Genomic DNA, 17875 nt, shown 5'->3' on the forward strand with positions numbered 1-17875 from the left:
TCAACCCCCCTTCCCCTGCCCCTCCTCGCCCCAAAAAAAGGAAAGAAAAGAGGAAGGGAGACCAGACTTTGGGAAAAACGGCTTTATTTTTTCTTTTTGAATTACTTGTATATTCTATGGTAATCCTGTCAGGTGTACAGCTGGCAAAGATCCTCCCCGCCTCCATCCACCCCCCATTGTGTGGGTTGTATATTCATCTAACTGGTATGTAACTAAGGGTCACCCTGGATTCTGATCCCCCTGCCTCAGTGACTGTATCTTTCTTACCTGGCTGGATATTTAGGATAACTTTGTTTTTAGCTGTACTTCCTTTATGGAACACGATAAGGTATATACCATGTGTAAGCAGACGATTGCACACCATCCTCTGTCAACCTGAAACTAGCCTTATGCACGCAATTTGGCAGGATCAGAACAGTACAATCCCATTAGAGAAGAACCCCAGGAAAACCACCTGCAGCACCTTTTCAAAGGGTTTCACAATTGCAAATGAGGAACAATTTCCTGTGAAATTCGCTCTCTTCCCACATCCTCCGAGCAAAAAGGCATCGTGTGATCGGATAGGTTCTGGTAAGGGGGATTGGGCTACGGATGCGGATGCGGCTTTCTTTTCTTGTCACGACAATTTGCGGTGGCGTGTTGGGGGAAAGGTAAGGAAGGGCAAAGGCTGAATTTGAGGGAACTGAAATTTGAGCTGTAGAAGGCTTATAGGTAGGCGCCGAGGTGACAGGGAGACCTAGGAGTGGGCTAGAAACTGTTTCTTTCTAGGGTGGACGGAAAAGCTTGATGACCGGGGGGAAAAAAGAGACAGAGAATCAATTTGGAAAGAAGCACAGGGACGGGGTTGCGGAACTCCGGCAGGGAGCGCCCAGGCCACCCAGGCTGTGCTAGGACCTTTCTTGAAGCCCAAGTCCAGAGGACCGCGCCACAGCGAGAACAGATGGTGCGGAACGCCTTTTGCCCCGATGGGGAAAAGCCTTGGCACGGGATCGTACTCTCTCCAGTTTCACCTGAAGTTTGAGTAATACTCTGATTCCTATCTTCCTCTGAACGACCGGCCCACTATAGAAATGTAAGGGCTGGCCTTCGGGTAAGCAGAGATGGCTTGCATTTTTAGCCCGGAACCCAAGGGACATAAAATTACCCTAAAGTGGGTTGAGACGCTGCTTACTGTTTGATTATTCCCAACTCGCCTAGATTTCTTCATCTGAAAAGCAAGTCTCAGAACTATCGTTGGGTCTGTTATAGTTTATGCAAGTAAATTAAGCGACTGTAACTCTTCTAGTAGGAAAAGCTGGGGCGTTGGTCACCAGACGGATCATACAGTACCCGGGGCATAGATAGGCTCCTGGCACGGCACAGCCACAGTGGACCAACTCAAATAATGACAAAACCATTGGAGCACAGCCTGGACGCCAAGCCAGGTCCAGCACCTGGGCGGTGGCTGTGAGATGTAGGCGGGCGCTGTCCCTAGCGACCTGGGACTCGCAGCTCATTCCTGCCAGCCAGTGTCCGGACCTGCTGTGAGCAGTCTGCAGAGGCGGCTGGAGGGAGCGAGCGAGCTACAATGACTTTCAGGTAGTGAGTGTCCCTGGGCCCGAGGAACGTGGGCGCGCGGAGTTTGGGAGGAACAGGTATAAGGGTGGCAGCCCGCAGTGCTCAGACAGCGAGCAGCTGGCTGGTGGAGCCCCGGGAGTCTTCCGCGTGGGTGACAACGATCTCCCGGCACAGTGCGATCTCCCGGCACAGTGCGGGGGCCCTCCTGGCTAGACATCCCACCCTCTCCTCCCCGACTCAGCCACTGCGCTGGGTCAAACCTGAACCGGTTTTCCCATGGGAAAATCCGACCTGGAGGTTGTTCCACAGTCAAGAGCAAACCGGAGGTAGGGGGACAGTCCGAGCCGAGCGTGGGGTCGTGTTTTGGGGGTTCCCGGTGATCAGCAGGCAGAGCGGGGACCAGGAGTCTACCTGACTGAGTCTGGGACCCAGCTGTAGGATACGGGCTTAGGGAAGTGCAAGAGCTTGGATCCCTGAGTCCCTTTCCGTTCCAGAGTTTCACAGCAGCCCTCGCGGAATGTTGGTTCAGGAATAAGACGGTCAGCTGTACCTCAATCCACCGCACAGCACCGAACGCTGGAGAGGCTCAGAGGCTGACCATAATGAACGCGGAAAAAAAATGTACTTGGGCATGTTCGATTAAGTTTTACAAAGTACTCAGAATCAGAAATGAGTATGTGAGTTAGAAATCAGTTTTGTGTGTTACACCCCCAAAGGTTATTTTCTCTGATATCCCTTCCCCCCCCAACACCCCAGCAATTTCAAAGGCAGTCAAGGAGCGGTTGGTGAAGTGCTTACCTGACACTCAGGAAGCCGATCACAACTACTAAACTGCCTGGAAGTCAGAGGCCCGCAATTCTGAGGCCAGATGGACAAGAGAGCTCACAACTTTCAAATGTTCTGAAGGAGCCCCTCAGTTATGGTAACGCTTGCGGACTTTGCGCCAGGACTTGGTTTTTGGATTTTGTTTTGTTTGTTCGTTTTAAAAGCACACATTTGTTCCACAAAGCATGAAGGGAGAGAGGGGAGGAAGGCCGATCCTGCGCGTCCCGTGGTGCATTGCTTCGGGCTTCAGGAATCCCAGGGTCCTTCTATATTCTTTCTGGCTTCCTGCTTCCTGCAGGGGGGAGGAGGTGGGAGCTGGGACTTGTGTTTAACAGACTCAGTCAACATGAATGATGCTAATGAATTTAAAGCTGGCACATTTGGGGCCAAACTTTGTTTTTCCGTTCACTTACAAACAGCTAGAATTGCACCTTTAGATCGATGATTTTAACCCCTGCAGTTTGCTATTTTCCTGTTTTGGCTCACAGTGCTGGCCAGTTTGGCCTTGGGGAAACATGTCTTCTAACCTCTGACTTTCTGTCTCTGAAATGGCACAGTTCCCCTAAAAAACAAACAAACAAACAAAAAAAGCACACAAAAACCAAAACCAAACAAACAACCCCCCCCCCAAAACAAAACAAAAGCCCAAGAAGAAATTATTGCCTTTTAAACTAAACTGGCTATATTAATCATTCCATTCTTTTTTTTTTTCTTTTGGTTGTTTTTCGAGACAGGGTTTCTCTGAGTAGCTCTGGCTATCCTGGAACTCACTCTGTAGACCAGGCTGGCCTCAAACTCAGAAATCCCCCTGCCTCTGCCTCCTGAGTGCTGGGATTAAACTCGTGTTCCACCACTACCCGGCTATTCCATTCATTTCAAAAGCGGTGGCACATGTCTGTTTTGATGCTTTAAGGCCATCTTTTGCTACATTGTGGGTTTGAGGCCAGCCTGTGCTACATGGGACCTTGACTCCAAAGGTAGAAAAAGTTCAATTCATTTTATACCCTGGGGAGCACCTAGGAGAGGGCTCCAGGATTGCAGGTCTCTGTAAAGTGGATGGAAAAGCCTGATGAAAGGAAAGGGGAGGCCAGGATGGAGAGATGCACTCATTCCCCTGAAGCGCTGATTTAGGGTGAACCTAGGGTGTTCTGGATTCTCCCGGCAGCCTTCCTAACAACTCCTGTGAAGAACATACTGCGCTTATCTCCATCTTACAGTTGGGGAAATAGAGGGAGAAGGTTGTCTCAGGACGGTGCTGGGAGGAGCGGATTGGATTACAACAATTGTTTACTAGAATTTTATTTAACAAGTATTGGAAGACTTTCTCTCCTTCCTTCCTTCCCTTTCTCTCTCTCCCTCTCCCTCCCTCCCTCTCTCTCTCTCTCTCTCTCTCTCTCTCTCTCTCTCTCTCTCTCATTCTCACTTAAAAAAACAAAAAAACAAAAAAACTTAAGATTAAAGAAAAAAACCCAAAACCAGATATTGAATGGTCCCAACTATGTGCTGGGCATCTTGCTAGGTCCTGGCAATACAAAAGTCCGACTTCTTGGAGAAGTTGTAGCTGTAGTGTGTTTGACACCAGTATCAAAACAGATGTCCTGGGCAAAGGCTTTCCTTCCAGCCTCACGCTCTCCTCCCTCGGACCTTGAACAGTACCACATTTCTTTAAATGAGTTCACATCTGCTCAGTGAAGCTGAGCAGTTCTGAGGCCGGCTCCTGTCTGCAGGACATGCTCAGGGAAGTCGGGACAAATGGTCTTCAGCCTTGTTAGTGGCAGGGGGTCAAATTCATGTCTTCAGGGAGCAAGTGTTGAGTTTCATAAAAAAGAAGGAGGAGGAGGAGCCAGGAATATGTGTGTAGAACCAGGTATGTTGAGGTGAGTGGGGTGCCTCGTGGAGGGGGGCATGCTGAGGCATCTGTTCCCTCTGAGGTACCAGCCAGGGGGAGTTGAGAAGGAAGTAAAGAGAAGAAGGGGTAGGGGGGAGGAGAGGAGAGAAGAGGCTGACCAGGAACACATGGGGGGGGGGGGGAGGGAAGAGGTCAAACAGGACCCTTTATAGTAAGCCCGCCTACCTGGCTGTTGCCTGGTACCTGGTGGGCGGAGCCTGGAAGGATTGCTAACAGCCAGCACCTTTACATTTGGACCTGTCCAGCCAACCTGCTGGATTTTCATTTTTCCCCCTTTCCCGTTTTTTCTTTCCTTCCTCTCTCCTTTCTGCTTTAGAGATGGGGTTTCATGTAGCCCATGGTTGGCTTTGAACTCATTATGTATCCAAAGATGACCTTGAACTCGGGATTTCCCCTCTACCTCCAGGTACCAAGGTGGCAGGTTTTTTAAAATTTTGTTTTGTTTTGTATTTTTAGATTTATTATATGTAAGCACACTGCAGCTGTCTTCAGTTGCTGGGATTTGAACTCAGGACCTTCAGAAGAGCAATCATTTCTCTTAACCACTGAGTCATCTCTCCAGCCTCAATGGTGGCAGTTTTAACACCCTCTTCCTCTTTGGAATAGAAATGTTTTGGTAACCGATGAAGAAGCAATAATTATTTTCTTGCGTCTTTTGTTTTTCTATTTACTTATTTAGTGTATATATGTGTGTGTGTGTGTTCATGTGATCATCTTCAAGTGGTGCATGTGTGGAGAGTATAGGACAAATTTTGGGTGTCCACACCTTCCACCTTGTTAAGGCAGAGCCTTTTCTGTTTCTGCCAGTGGGAAGTGAACTCCAGGCTACCAGTCTAAAAGCCTCCTGAGGATTCTCTTGACCTTCCTTCCTATTTTGTCTTTTTTGCCATTGTTTTTTTTTTTTTTTTTTTTTTTTTTTTTTTTTTTTTACATTTCTTGTTCTTATGTTTTATTTGTTTGTTTGTTCTTTAGACAGGGCCTCACTATGTAGCCCTGGCTGTCCTAGAAGCTATGTAGATCAGGCTGGCCTCAAACTCACAAAAGATCCCAAACACTGGGATTAAAGACACAGGCACTTTGCCTGGGGCTCCTGAAAGGGCTTAAAAGGGGAGAGTATAGGGTGGTTAGGTGAGTGTGGCTAGGCGGCGTGGGGGGAAGGTGTCCAGGCGGGCCCTTGCCTGGGCACCTCTGCCCCTGAGGGACCACACACACACACAGACATGGTATAGAATAGAGTTTATTGAGAGTAGGGGATGGGAGCTAGAGGTAGAGAGATAGAGAGAGGTAGAGAGAGAGAGAGAGAGAGAGAGAGAGAGAGAGAGAATAGAGAGAGAGAGAGAATAGAGAGAGTGGAGGGGGGAAGAGCCCCAGGGGCAGAGAGGTGAGAATGTGGGACAGCGGAGAGCAAAGAGAGAGAGGAGGAGCAAGTAGCCCCTCTTATAGTGGGCCAGATCTCTGGGGCGGGGCATACCTGGCTATTGCCAGGTAGGTGTGGGGTGAAGCTTAGACAAAACCCCAACAGCTCCCTCTCCCATTTTGTAGCAGAAATGCTGAGAGCTCCTGCCTTTGGCTTTTTATGTGGGTTCGGGGTCAAACTCAGGGCGCTGGGTTCCCACAGCAAGTATGTTTGCTGGCTGAACCTTTCCCCCAGTTTTTCTTTCATTTTAGGGTAATACAAAAGGTATATATTTTTTTAGAGATTTTTCAAATTGTGTGAAATAGGTATGAAGGAAAGGGTTAACAAAGGCCTCGGATGTAGCTCAGTGATAGTGTGCTCCTCTAGTTTGCATGAGGGTGGGAGTTCACTCTGTATTACCCAAAGGGGCAGAGCTTAGTGAGCTAAGATGTTTAATTCATACTTAGTAAAAGATTACACTTCCTGAGCCAAGCATTGTGGGTCTCCGGTCTCATGGATCTGGGTCTACAGGGGCAGTGGGAGCAGAGACCTCCAGAGAGGGATTCAGAAGCCCTGTGAGCGCGGAAGGTGAATGAACCACACCAGGACCCGCAGTCAGGAGGCAGACTTTACTCAGGGTGACTCAAGGCTTATAAAGTTTTGGGGAACTGAGGGTAGGGACACCCAGGATAAGCAAAGGTCATTGGCTGGAAGCTTAGGGTATCTGGAATGTCTCATTAGCATGGAGAAGCATTTCAGGTACTGTCAGGAGAAAGGAATTGGTCCTATAATCTAATTGAGCCTACATGACATTTCTCGGGCTGGTGAGATGGCTCCGTGGGTGAAGTCCTTGGCACACTGCAGACCAGAGACTAATCCCTGGACCCCATGCAGGAAAGGAAGAACCCATTGCATAAGGTTGTCCTCCCATCTCCACATTTGCATGGTATATGTGCCCCACCCCATGCCTGTGCACCTGAGCACATACACTCTCTAGCAAACACACACACACACACACACACACACACACACACACACACACCAAGAGAGGCATGGTGGCTCATTTCTTTAATCTCACCACTCCAGGGGTAGAGACAGGCAGATCACTATGAGTACAAGGCCAGCCTGGTCTACATAGAGAGTTTTAGGAGAGTCAAAGCTATATAGAGGGGCCCTGTTTTAAAACAAAAATTAACAAATAAACAAAGCAACAACAACTAACCCCTAAAAGCTTTTGTTTACATGGGGTATTTTTCTTGCTACTTGACAAGTTGTGAATTAAAGCTGAGACCATTTAAAGATACTTAGGAATTCATTAAAAGTCACAGGGCTAGGAGTGGAGTTGGGGTGCTAGCACCACAGTCAATAAAATTAATCAATCAATCACAACTGTACTAGGTGTTATCCCAAATTCATTTATTTATGAATTATGTAGCCTAGGCTGGCCTGGAATTTGCTTTCTAGCCTTAGCCTCAGCCTCTTGAGTTCTGAGATTACAGGTATGCCCTGCCATGCTCAGGTTTAAACATATTTTAATAAAAACATGACTATAATTAGTTGTGTCTTATATAAGTACAATTAGACGTGAGTAAGTCTCCATATCCACTTCCTGCCTCAGTCCTGTGCCTTTTGCTTAGAGGTTGTAGATTTTCTTCAGGTGAAACTCTGCGAGTTCGTCATATGGAAACAAGCTTCTGAATGAGAGAGAGAGAGAACATGACTGTTTCTAGGTGTGGTGGATGAGACAGTTTATTGTAGCTATAAGGGAGAACAGAGCCAGAGGTGGAGACGTCAGGGAGAGGCCAGAGTGGACAGGAGTAGACTGAGGAGAGATGGGAGGGGAGAGGAGACAGGAACTAGGTCAAGAGGTCAGGAGGGGGCTGGAGAGATGGCTCAGTGGTTAAGAGTACTGACTTGCTCTTCCGAAGGTCCTGAGTTCAAATCCCAGCAACCACATGGTGGCTCACAACCATCTGTAATGAGATCTGATGCCCTCTTCTGGAATGTCTGAAGACAGCTACAGTGTACTTACATATAATCTTTACTTACATATAAATCTTTACTTACATATAAATCTTTAAGAATGAGAGAGAGAGAGAGAGAGAGAGAGAGAGAGAGAGAGAGAGAATGAGAGGAGAGAGGTCAGGAGGAAAATGGTTAGGTTTATGGTTATGGGGTGGGGGTGTGGTGTGCCAGCCAGGAGGCCCAGAAACAGGTAGGCAATGAGGAGAGAGGTCAGGAGGAAAATGGTTAGGTTTATGGTTATGGGGTAGGGGGTGTGATATGCCAGCCAGGAGGCCCAGTAACAGGTAGGCAATGAGGGATGCAGGGAGGACCTGGGGCCAGCATCTTGCTTTGACAATGTAAAGTAGGTACTTAGCTGGGCGGTGGTGGTGCACGCCTGTAATCCGAGCACTCAGAGGCAGAGGCAGGTGGATTTCTGAGTTCGAGGCCAGCCCGGTCTACAGAGTGAGTTCCAGGACAGACAGGGCTATACAGAGAAACCTGTCTTGAAAAAACCTAATCCAAAGCACTTCAGTAGTTTGTCTGGGGTTTGGGACTTTAACAACTTCCTCCTCAGTAAATCATCTGAGACCATCACCAAAGTTATGTGCATGTTTGCTGACTGCAAAAGCCAGTGTGAGAAAGAACTACACAACCAGTTACCGCAGTGAGCGGAGGAGTTTGTCTCCAGACACGCAGTCAAGATGGAACCCTATGACCTGACCATAGGACTTCCGATGTCGAGCAGACAGTTTGCCTTTGATGCAACCACTTGATAACCACAGCTGAAGACATTCTGGTTCCCAGAAAAACCATAGGGAGACAGCTCACAGTGTGTTGTTTGACAGTTCCTTCCTGCTTTGTGACAAGTTATTTCTCTACTCGTGAAAGCAGCCAACTCAAACCAGATTAGATTATATTAACGGCAGGTTTAATCGGAAGCTGGTCTGGGACCACTTCACTAGCCCCAAGGACTGAGGTCAGGGAAGTCGCTGTGGGAAGGGGAGGGGGAAGAGAAAGAGAAAAAGAGCTCTCAGAAAGAAAGAGAGAAGGAGAGCAGTAAGGTCAAAATGTCTGGATTATACAGGGAAGAGACTCTAGGGGAAGGGTAGCACAACCTCTGGGCTGGAAAATTCATCCTTGGGGACAGGGTATGCCAGGTAGGGACTGAGGGATGCTGGGAGAACCTGGCGGCCTGGTCGGCTTTGGAATGTAAATTATGCACCTCAGTCACCCATTCCCACCCCAGGGTCTGAAACCCTTTTCTGTAGACTCCAGACACCTGGACAGGATGAACTCAAGCTTTGGGCTTCCAGAGCAAGCACTTTTACTTGGGACCCCATAGGAGTCATTTTCAAAGCATTTAAAATTATTTTTTAATTATTTTAATAAAATAGTTAATTATTTAAAATAAAATTTTTAATAAATTTTATTTTTAATATAATTAAAATTATTTAAAATTAAAAAACATTTCAAATCTATTAGGAAAACAACAGAGATTTAAACATACAATAAGAAGAGGGGTCTCAGAGAAAAGATCAGACATCTCAAGGGTCACTATAGTGATTTCCTAAGATGGAGTCACCCCAAATTATTTTTGCATCTTTTATGATTTGAAGAGTAGTTTTGTTTGGTTGCATTTATTTGATGTTGAATTTAATCCAACACCTTCATTTCTTTGAGGGCAGCTTTTCCTCCTGTGTGATATCTTTTGGTTTAGGGCAGTGAGGATCATCTGCATGAGGCAGGGGAGCTCCTGTGTAGGTCATCCTGCCTGTGAGCTCTATCAATAGAGCAACCTAGCTTGAGCACCTGGATATGTTCACTGTGCAGAGAATCTACACCCAACCTTGAAGCTCAGTTGTATTCTTGTCTGTATTTGCTTATGTGTGTGGGTGTGGGTGGTTTTTGCCTGCTTGTATGCATGTATGTGAACCTCATGTGAACCCAGTGACCTAGGAGGTCTGAAGAGGGGGCTGGCTCCCCTGCCTTCAGACCTCTTGTTGCTGGGCATTCCTGCTTTCTTGGGTCCCACATCCACAGGCCTGGGCTTCTCTCTTCCTACCCAGCGCCCTCTTCCTGTCAGCCACTAAGGTTTATACTTCCCTGCCCTGATTTTTCTTTCAAACACTAATGACACAGCCTTCAGTTTCCTTCTGAATTTACTTTAAAGTTCTTTCATTAGCAAGACTGAGTACCCATAAAAAGGAACTCCAGTTCTCTGGTTCCCACCTCCCTGTTCATGTTAGCTAAACACTGAGTTACACCCCACAGCTCTGCTCTTAACCTTTCTTGGGAAAAGTTTCAGTAGTTTAGTAAGTTGTTAACCAGCAATGTTGGATAGTTTTATGTAAACTTGACACAAACCAATGTCACCCAAGAAGAAGGAACCTCGATTTAGAAAATGCTTCCATGAGATCTAGCTGTAAGGTGCTTTTTTAATTAGTGATTGATGTCAGAGGGACCAGCCCATTGTGTGCGTGACCATCCCTGGTCTGGTGGTCCTGGGTTCCGTAAGAAAGCAGGATGAGCAAGCCAGTAAGCAGCACGCCTCCGTGGCCTCTGCATCAGCTTCTGCCTCCAGGTCCCTGTCCTGTTTGAGTTCCTTGATGATGAACAGAGAATTGAGAATTGAGACTATAAGCCAGATAAACCCATTCCTTCCCAACTTGCCCTTGGTCATGGTGTTTTATCACAGTAATGGTAACCCTATCTAAAACACAAGCTTTATTTCAGAAATATTTTTTCACTATGCAGGTATTTTTAAAAGTTCTGATATATATATTTAAATATTCTGTATCTTCCATCATAAGTGTTTCTATAGTCAGTGGCCATGAAGTTGGTGGGCAGAGTGCACAGAAATAATGAGTTAGGGGCTGGAGAATGGGTTAAGAGCCATTACACTTACATAGTTTGCATACATTACATAGGTCGTGTAGAAGACCTAAATTCCCAGTACACATGGTGGGTAGCTCACAAGTGCCTGTAACTTCATCTCTAGGAGAGCCAGCGCCCTCATCTGGATTCCGCAGGCACCTACACTCACATAGACAGACACAAAATTAAAAATAAAACAAGTCTTTTAAAAACTAATTAAAATTTTATTTCATTTTATGTTCATTGGTGTTAAGGATATCAGATCTCCTGGAACGAGAGTTATAGACAGTTGTGAGCTGCTGTATGTAGGTATTAGGAATTGAACCTATGACCTCTGGAAGAGCAGCCAATGCTTTTAATCACTGAGCCATCTCCCCAGCCCCAAATCAAATAGTCTTTTTTTTTTTTTTAAAAGAGCTTCTAAAGCAAACGCCAAATCTTGAAAAACATAACCACCACCACTACCACCAACACCATCACCACACTACAATCACACCACCACCACCACCACACTACAATCACACCACCACCACACTACAATCACACCACCACCACCACCACCACCACCACCACCACCACCACCACAACCATCACCACCTTCTTGTGTGGGAATAAGAGAAAGAACCACCTAGGACTCAGGCTTCAGCTGTTGCCCGTTTCTGCTCTTTTTAAAAGCAAACCCTGTCAGTGGCATAAGAGCTGGAAAGGACGTGATGCTAACTACCCCCCCCCACACACACACACACAGATGACTACCCTGAGTCTTTATTTTGGCATCAACTTTAGAAGGTGTACTCGCAGTGGATCTTTCTTGGATCTTTCTTAGGTGTTATTCTAGCAGCCTCCATGAAAGCACACAAACTGTGTTATTTTAACAGGATAAAATCTTTTTACTTATTCAGTAAAAATTAAACCTTCATTAATAATCTCCTACCACAACAATCTCTGTTAATGATTAAACCGTAAGATCTGGCTAGAGCTGGATCTAGGGAGTCAGAAGTCTAAGACTGTGGGGCTGTGGGTGTGACTCAGTGGGAGAATGTTTGCTGGACGTAGAGAAGGCTGTGGGATCAACCAGTAGCATTACCAAAAAGTCCAGGTCCAGGGATTTAAATCAACCACAGTGTCCCACACCTGTAATTCTGGCACTTGGGCTAGGGGGTAGAATCGGAAGGACGGGGAGTCCCAGGGGCAAGAAAGGGCAGGAACTCAAGGTTATCTTTGGCTAGATGGTGAAATTGTCATCAGCCTGTCATTTTTGTTTTGTTTTTTAAAGATTTATTTATTATATGTAAGTACACTGTAGCTGTCTTCAGACACACCAGAAGAGGGCATCAGATCTCATTACTGATGGTTTTGAGCCACCATGTGGTTGCTGGGATTTGAACTCAGGACCTTCGGAAGAGCAGGATGGCTCTTGACTGCTGAGTCATCTCTCTAGTCCTTGTTTTGGTTTTTTAAAAGAAAAGTCCAAGAGCCACGGAGATGGCTTAGCATATAAAGGTTCTTGCTTCCAAGAAAAACAAATTGCATTAAATACCTGATTTCTGCATGGTAGGGAAGAAAGAGAACTGACTCCCAAAATTGGCTTTTGACCTCTATATGTGTGCCAGGGCACACGCACACTGCTGTACATCCTCCAACACTAACTAACTAACTAACAAACAAACAAACAAATAAATAAATAAATGGATTTTAAGAGCCTTAAGAATCGAAGAAAATAAAGGTCTGTTTTCTTGTTAGTGTTTCTGAAACTTGATTAGTTTAAATGAATGTGTTTTGATACCATTTTACAAATTTCAGACATTAACAGGTATACATAACAAAGGTAGTGAGACTTCCCCATACACACACACACACACACACACACACACACACACACACACACACACACATTTCATGAGGTTATTCTGTTTTTTGATTCCTGGATCAATAATGGTGCATTAAAATCACTAGCTCTTTTGAAAGCTCAGCCTGGAGTATGACCACCCCCCATTTTTTCTTTGATCGTTTTTTGTTTGTTTTGGGGGGGGTGTTGTTTTGTTTCTCCTTTCTTTTCTTTTCTTTCTTTCTTTCTTTCTTTCTTTCTTTTCTTTCTTTTCTTTTCTTTTTTTTTTTTTTTTTGGTTCTTTGAGAAAGGGTTTCTTTGTGTAGCCCTGGCTGTCCTGGAACTCACTCTGTAGACCAGGCTGGCCTTGAACTCAGAAATCCACCTGCCTCTGCCTCCCAAGGGCTGGGATTAAAGGTGTGTGTGTGTGTGTGTGTGTGTGTGTGTGTGTGTGTTATGAGTGTCTGTATGTACACCATACATGCACACGTGCCCAAGGAGGCCACATGAGGGTATCTGGTCAGATTTTCCCAACCTGGAGTTGTAACTGTGAGCTGCTGTTTGAGTTCTGGGAACTGAACCTCACTCCTCTGCAAGAGAATCAGGTGCCTTTAAACCACTGAGCATCTCTCCAAGCCCCTGCTATAGCTGTTTCTGTGTATGCATAATTTATTAGTTTTATATTTTGTGATTAAAAATGTGTATTTAAGGTGGGCCATGGTGCCTTTAATCCCAACACTACAGAGGCAGAGGCAGGTGGGTCTCTGAGTTCGAGGTCAGCGAGTCTGGTGTACAAAGTGAGTTCTGGGACAGCCAGGGCTACACAGAGAAACTCTGCCTCAAAAACAACAACAAAAAATATATATTTAAAATTTAATATTTCCTCTTTATATATAGTTCTAGCATATTTCATAGTGTAGTATGCTCTGGATTTGTGTTGTTATTTCAAAGGATTAGGAGGTATGACCTTGTTGGAGGAAATGTGTTACTGGCGGTGGGCTTTGAGGTTTCAAAAGCCCATGCAAAGCCCAGAGCATCTCTGCCAGCGAATCAGGACATGGCTTTCAGCTCCTTCTCCAGCACCATGCTTCCTACCATGATAATAATGAACTAAACCTCTGAAACTGTAAGCCAGCCCTGATTAAATGTGTTCTCTTTTAAGAGTTGCTTTGGTCCTGGTGTCTCTTCACAGAATAAAATTGATAAAGACAAGATGTTATCATGAGGGCTGGGGTCCCTGCAGGTATCAGACCGGGAATTGAACTGCATGAGAAGATAAGACTGAAAACTCTTTGCAGGCTAACTTTGGGGAGTCTAATGCCACGTGGTTTATTGCTGGCATATTTAAAGCATGGTACAGTTTGGGGAAGGTTTCCGGGTAGCAATCAGTCCAATTGCAGGTTCACCATAAAGCTTAAGGTGTGACTACTTAGGAACTCTATTATAAAGTCTATGTGCCCAGGAGGGTGGGTTCTGTAGCTAAAAGGATTAGACTTTAGTGTGGTCTCTGACCACTAGCACAGAGCTCAGCAGGCTATAATGTGCATATGACACTTCCCCTAAGGATCTAGGGAGGGGAAGAGTCATTCTCAGGAATAAGTTATTCTGCGATAATCATTCTGGGGAACTGGGTGAGGCCTGCCTAGCTATAGCAAAGGGTGGGTGGGCTGCTTTCACAGATAGCCGAAAGGTCACCCGGTTATTAATAAAACCCACTCTCAGCTTTCTAGATGGAATGCAGGTATTGATTTTTATCTCCTCCATCGTGGAGACACCTCTGTGCGATTAACATTCCTGCTTCTCTTAGTTCTTCTCTGTGAGCACAAGGATTTCTATGGCCCCAACATCATGAAATCCAGGTTAGCCGGGCAGTGGTGGCACAGGCCTTTAATCCCAGCACTTGGGAGGTAGAGGAAGGGGAAGCTCTACATTCAATGGCTCAGGGATTGCCAGCCTGTTTGAGGATTATAGCTACCACAGCCCTGCTGATTAAGGACGCTGACAAGGTAGCCATGGGTCAAGAACTTTTTATCATCACCCCTCAAACTATCGAGGGGATCCTGAAGAACCTACCCAGCCTCTAGCTGTCCAATGCCAGGCTGATACACTTCCAAGATTTGCTCCTAAATCCCCTTCACATAAGGTACAACATGTCATCCTGCAACCCTACTACCCAACCCATCCTCAGATATACAACATGACTGCTCTATAGATTGGGTGCATGTTCAGAACATTAGGCCGGACCTGACTGACATACCCTGGGCAGATGTTGAACACATCTACTCCATGGATGGAAACAGTTTTGTTCAGCATGAAACCAAGTATCCAGGGGTGGCAATAATGGATTTGACATGGGACTCTGTTGTCTGGGTAGTTGCTCTGCCACCAGGAACATTGGCCCAAAAAAGCTGAGCTGATATCCTTGACCCAAGCTCTAAAGCTGGTACAAGAGGCCAGAATCAATATCTACTCTGATAGGAGATATGTCTTTGCTACTGTGCATGTGCATGGGTCTGTAGAGGGGATATTGACTGCAGATGGGAAAACAATTATAAAAATAAAAAAGAGATATTGGCTCTACTGTCAGCACTATGGTTCAGGATGGCTGTAATCCATTGCCCAGGGCATCAAAAGGGACTGTAAGAGTCTGTCAGGAGACCCCACCCCCTCCACCCCCCCCCCCCCGACTCAATAAGGCCACAGGGACTGGAATCACTGCAATCTGCAAGAGGTTTATTGTTCCAATGTACACTGGGGTCCCCCAGCATGCAGGCAAGAGGAGCCCCTGAGCTCACAAATCATACCCTTTTTATGAACATTTTGGTGGGAAGTTAATCAGTCGCCTGAGTTGGATGACTGCGATTGGTCAACCCTGAGCAACATTTAAAATTATTAGTCAACTTGAATGGGGGGGGGGGTTGTCTCTGCCATTTTGTCCTGTCCTGCCCACCTTGAGCTATTTGTGGTTTTTCCTGGCATTGTCTTTTAAGCCCAGTTACTTCCTTCTCTGGACTCACGTAGGCCAGGTGCTTCTTCTGTTCAGGCCATTTCCTTATCCATCCTCCCCCAGGCAGTGCTGGGCAGAATGCAAAGTTTCAGTCCAGCTTTTAACCCCCATTCTGGGTCATGAGGAGCTGGTCTGCTGTTTGACAGGGTTCTCACAAGACCATCAGAGAGAGCCAGGGAAACAGGATGGCTTGTAAGGCAGCCAGGGTGCCAGCATGACTCCCAACGCCCACATTTTGGTAGCCTTGCCACCTCCTGCCTTCCCGACTGTGCCTGACTATACTTCAGAGAACAAAAAGGATCAGGCCAAGTGCAAAGGAATCTACAGAAAAAATGGATGATTGTATACCAATGAAGGTCATGCCATCCTACCTGAGGAGTTCGCCAGACAGCTCATCCACCAAACCCACCAAGCCTCACATTTGGGCCACTGAAAACTAAATAAAAAATTTCTAAGAGGGTAAAATACAAAATATTTGATATAGGACACTGACCAGGCAATTTCAAATTGCCCCACCTGCCAGGCTATGAATCCTTCCTCCCCCAGCCAAGAAACTTCAGGAACTAGAATCAGAGGCTAAAAGCCTGGAGCCAATTGGGAAATGGATTACACAGAGGTAAAAACAGGAAAATATGTGTATAAATATCTATTCATAGTTATAGATACCTTTGCAGAATGGGTAGAAGCCTACCCAACAAAGGAGACTGCCAATGTAACTACAAAGATTTTGAAAGAAACCATACAGAAACCTGTCCTACTTGGGTCAGAAAATGGACCAGCACTCATCTCTCAGGTAGCCCAATCTTTAAAACAACCCTTGGGAACTAACTGAAAACTACATTGTGCCTACAGACCCCAAAGTTCAGGTCAGGTAGAGAGGATGAATCGGACCCTGAAGGAGGCCTTGACTGGCCAAATTAACCCTTGAAACTGATGATAACTAGATGTCTCCCCTACCTTATGCCTTATATAAGCCAAGCTTTCAGCCAAGAGGTTAAGAGCTACCTACTCCTCCTTGGCACAAAGCTAGAATAGTTAGTTTGAATCATAGCATCACCCAGACCCCCAGAGATAGAACCCACCAATCAAGATAGAAGTTTCCTACCTCTCCCTAGTGTTCCTCTTTTTGGCTTTAAAACTGAATGTGCGAATTCAGTTGAGGTCCTTCCATCCCAATGGATTTGGGCCCCTGCACACAGGAATAAATGTTCTTTGCGTTTTGCATACTGTTGGAGTCTGGGGTATCGTTCCTCGACAATTCATGGACTCTAACAGTGGCTGCTTTCTCCCCTTGTCCAAAACTTCTGCCTGAGGCTAAATTGAAGAGTTATTAACAGTGTTGGCAAAAGAAATTTCAAGACAGCCTAGTATTGACTGTGTCACATGGTTATTAGTGGCTGTTCTTATACTGGCCTATAATGAAAAGGAGCAAGATAAGCAAGGAAAATAAAACAATGTGCAGTCTGAGGAGAAAGGGTACAGCAGGGAAAGTAAAGGAAAGTCTGGTCCCAAGTGGGGTTAAGGGATCAACAACCTCAGGATGCAACCCCAACCCGCTAAACTTTCTACTTGGGAAAGGAAGTAAAGAAAAGCTAAAGGCTAGGCATGGTGGAGCATGCCTTTAATCCCAGCACTGGGGAGGTAGAGGCAGGTAGATCTCTAAGTTTGAGGCCAGGCTGGTCTACAGAGTGAATTGCAGAATAGCCAAGTGTAAGCAGTGAAGGAAACCATTGAAAATAGAAATCTGAATCAGGCCTGGTAGCACATGGTTTTATCCCAGCACGTGGGAGGCAGAGGAAGGCAGATCTCTGTGAGTAGGAAGCCAGCCTGGTTTATAAAGCAGGTTCCAGGACAGTCAGGGCTGTTTGTTACACAGAGAAACTGTGTCTCAAAAACAATACAAAAAACAACAAAAAACCCAACAACAACAAACCTAAAAACCAACCAACCAAAAACCAAAAAATCCGGTGAAAATGTATTTGAACGAGGAGGCCATGTTCCAGTCCGAACAAGCAGCAGAACTTTTAGCTTCAGCCATGCGGTTCTAGCTTTGGAGTCAAGTGTACAAGAAAGAGGTTATGGAATCTCCTCTATGACTCAGGAAGGCCTTTGAGCCCAGACAGGTCTCAGGAGTGTTCCTTCATAGAGGCCCAGAGAGGCCATTGTGTGAAGTGTATAAAGGTGAAGTGTGGATTGCCTTGAGACCCCACGATGTTGGAGGCATCAGAGTCATAGGATTTCTGCAGAGAAAAGCTGCTAACAGGCAATGGAACCAGCGCAGGAGAAAATATGTTGCAGTCAACAAAGCTGAAAGGCGTTAGAGATCTGAAGAGCACTTTTACATCAGACATGGAGATGCAGACTTTGGAGTTTGCCCAGCTGGGTTTTGGTCTTGCTTTGGTCCAATGTTTCCTCACTGTGCTCCTTCTCCGTTTTGGGATGGAAATGTATAATTTTGCCATTGTTAGAAGT

General features: G+C 45.9%; 1 protein-coding gene across 1 annotated transcript in view; it reads left to right on the plus strand.

Annotated features, from left to right (window-relative positions):
* The first annotated feature begins 389 nt into the window (after positions 1–389).
* The window catches only part of B4galnt2 (beta-1,4-N-acetyl-galactosaminyltransferase 2), a 43880-nt gene continuing 26394 nt past the window's right edge, over positions 390–17875 (plus strand). Inside the window, exons 1-4 of the mRNA XM_052195913.1 lie at positions 390–570; positions 1532–1730; positions 1799–1883; positions 2052–2178. Of these exons, the coding sequence (XP_052051873.1) occupies positions 390–570; positions 1532–1730; positions 1799–1883; positions 2052–2178 (592 nt within the window). The remainder of the gene's footprint in view (positions 571–1531; positions 1731–1798; positions 1884–2051; positions 2179–17875) is intronic.

This window comes from Apodemus sylvaticus, chromosome 10 (assembly GCF_947179515.1).
Source record: "Apodemus sylvaticus chromosome 10, mApoSyl1.1, whole genome shotgun sequence".
In the NCBI taxonomy this organism is placed as follows: domain Eukaryota; kingdom Metazoa; phylum Chordata; class Mammalia; order Rodentia; family Muridae; genus Apodemus; species Apodemus sylvaticus.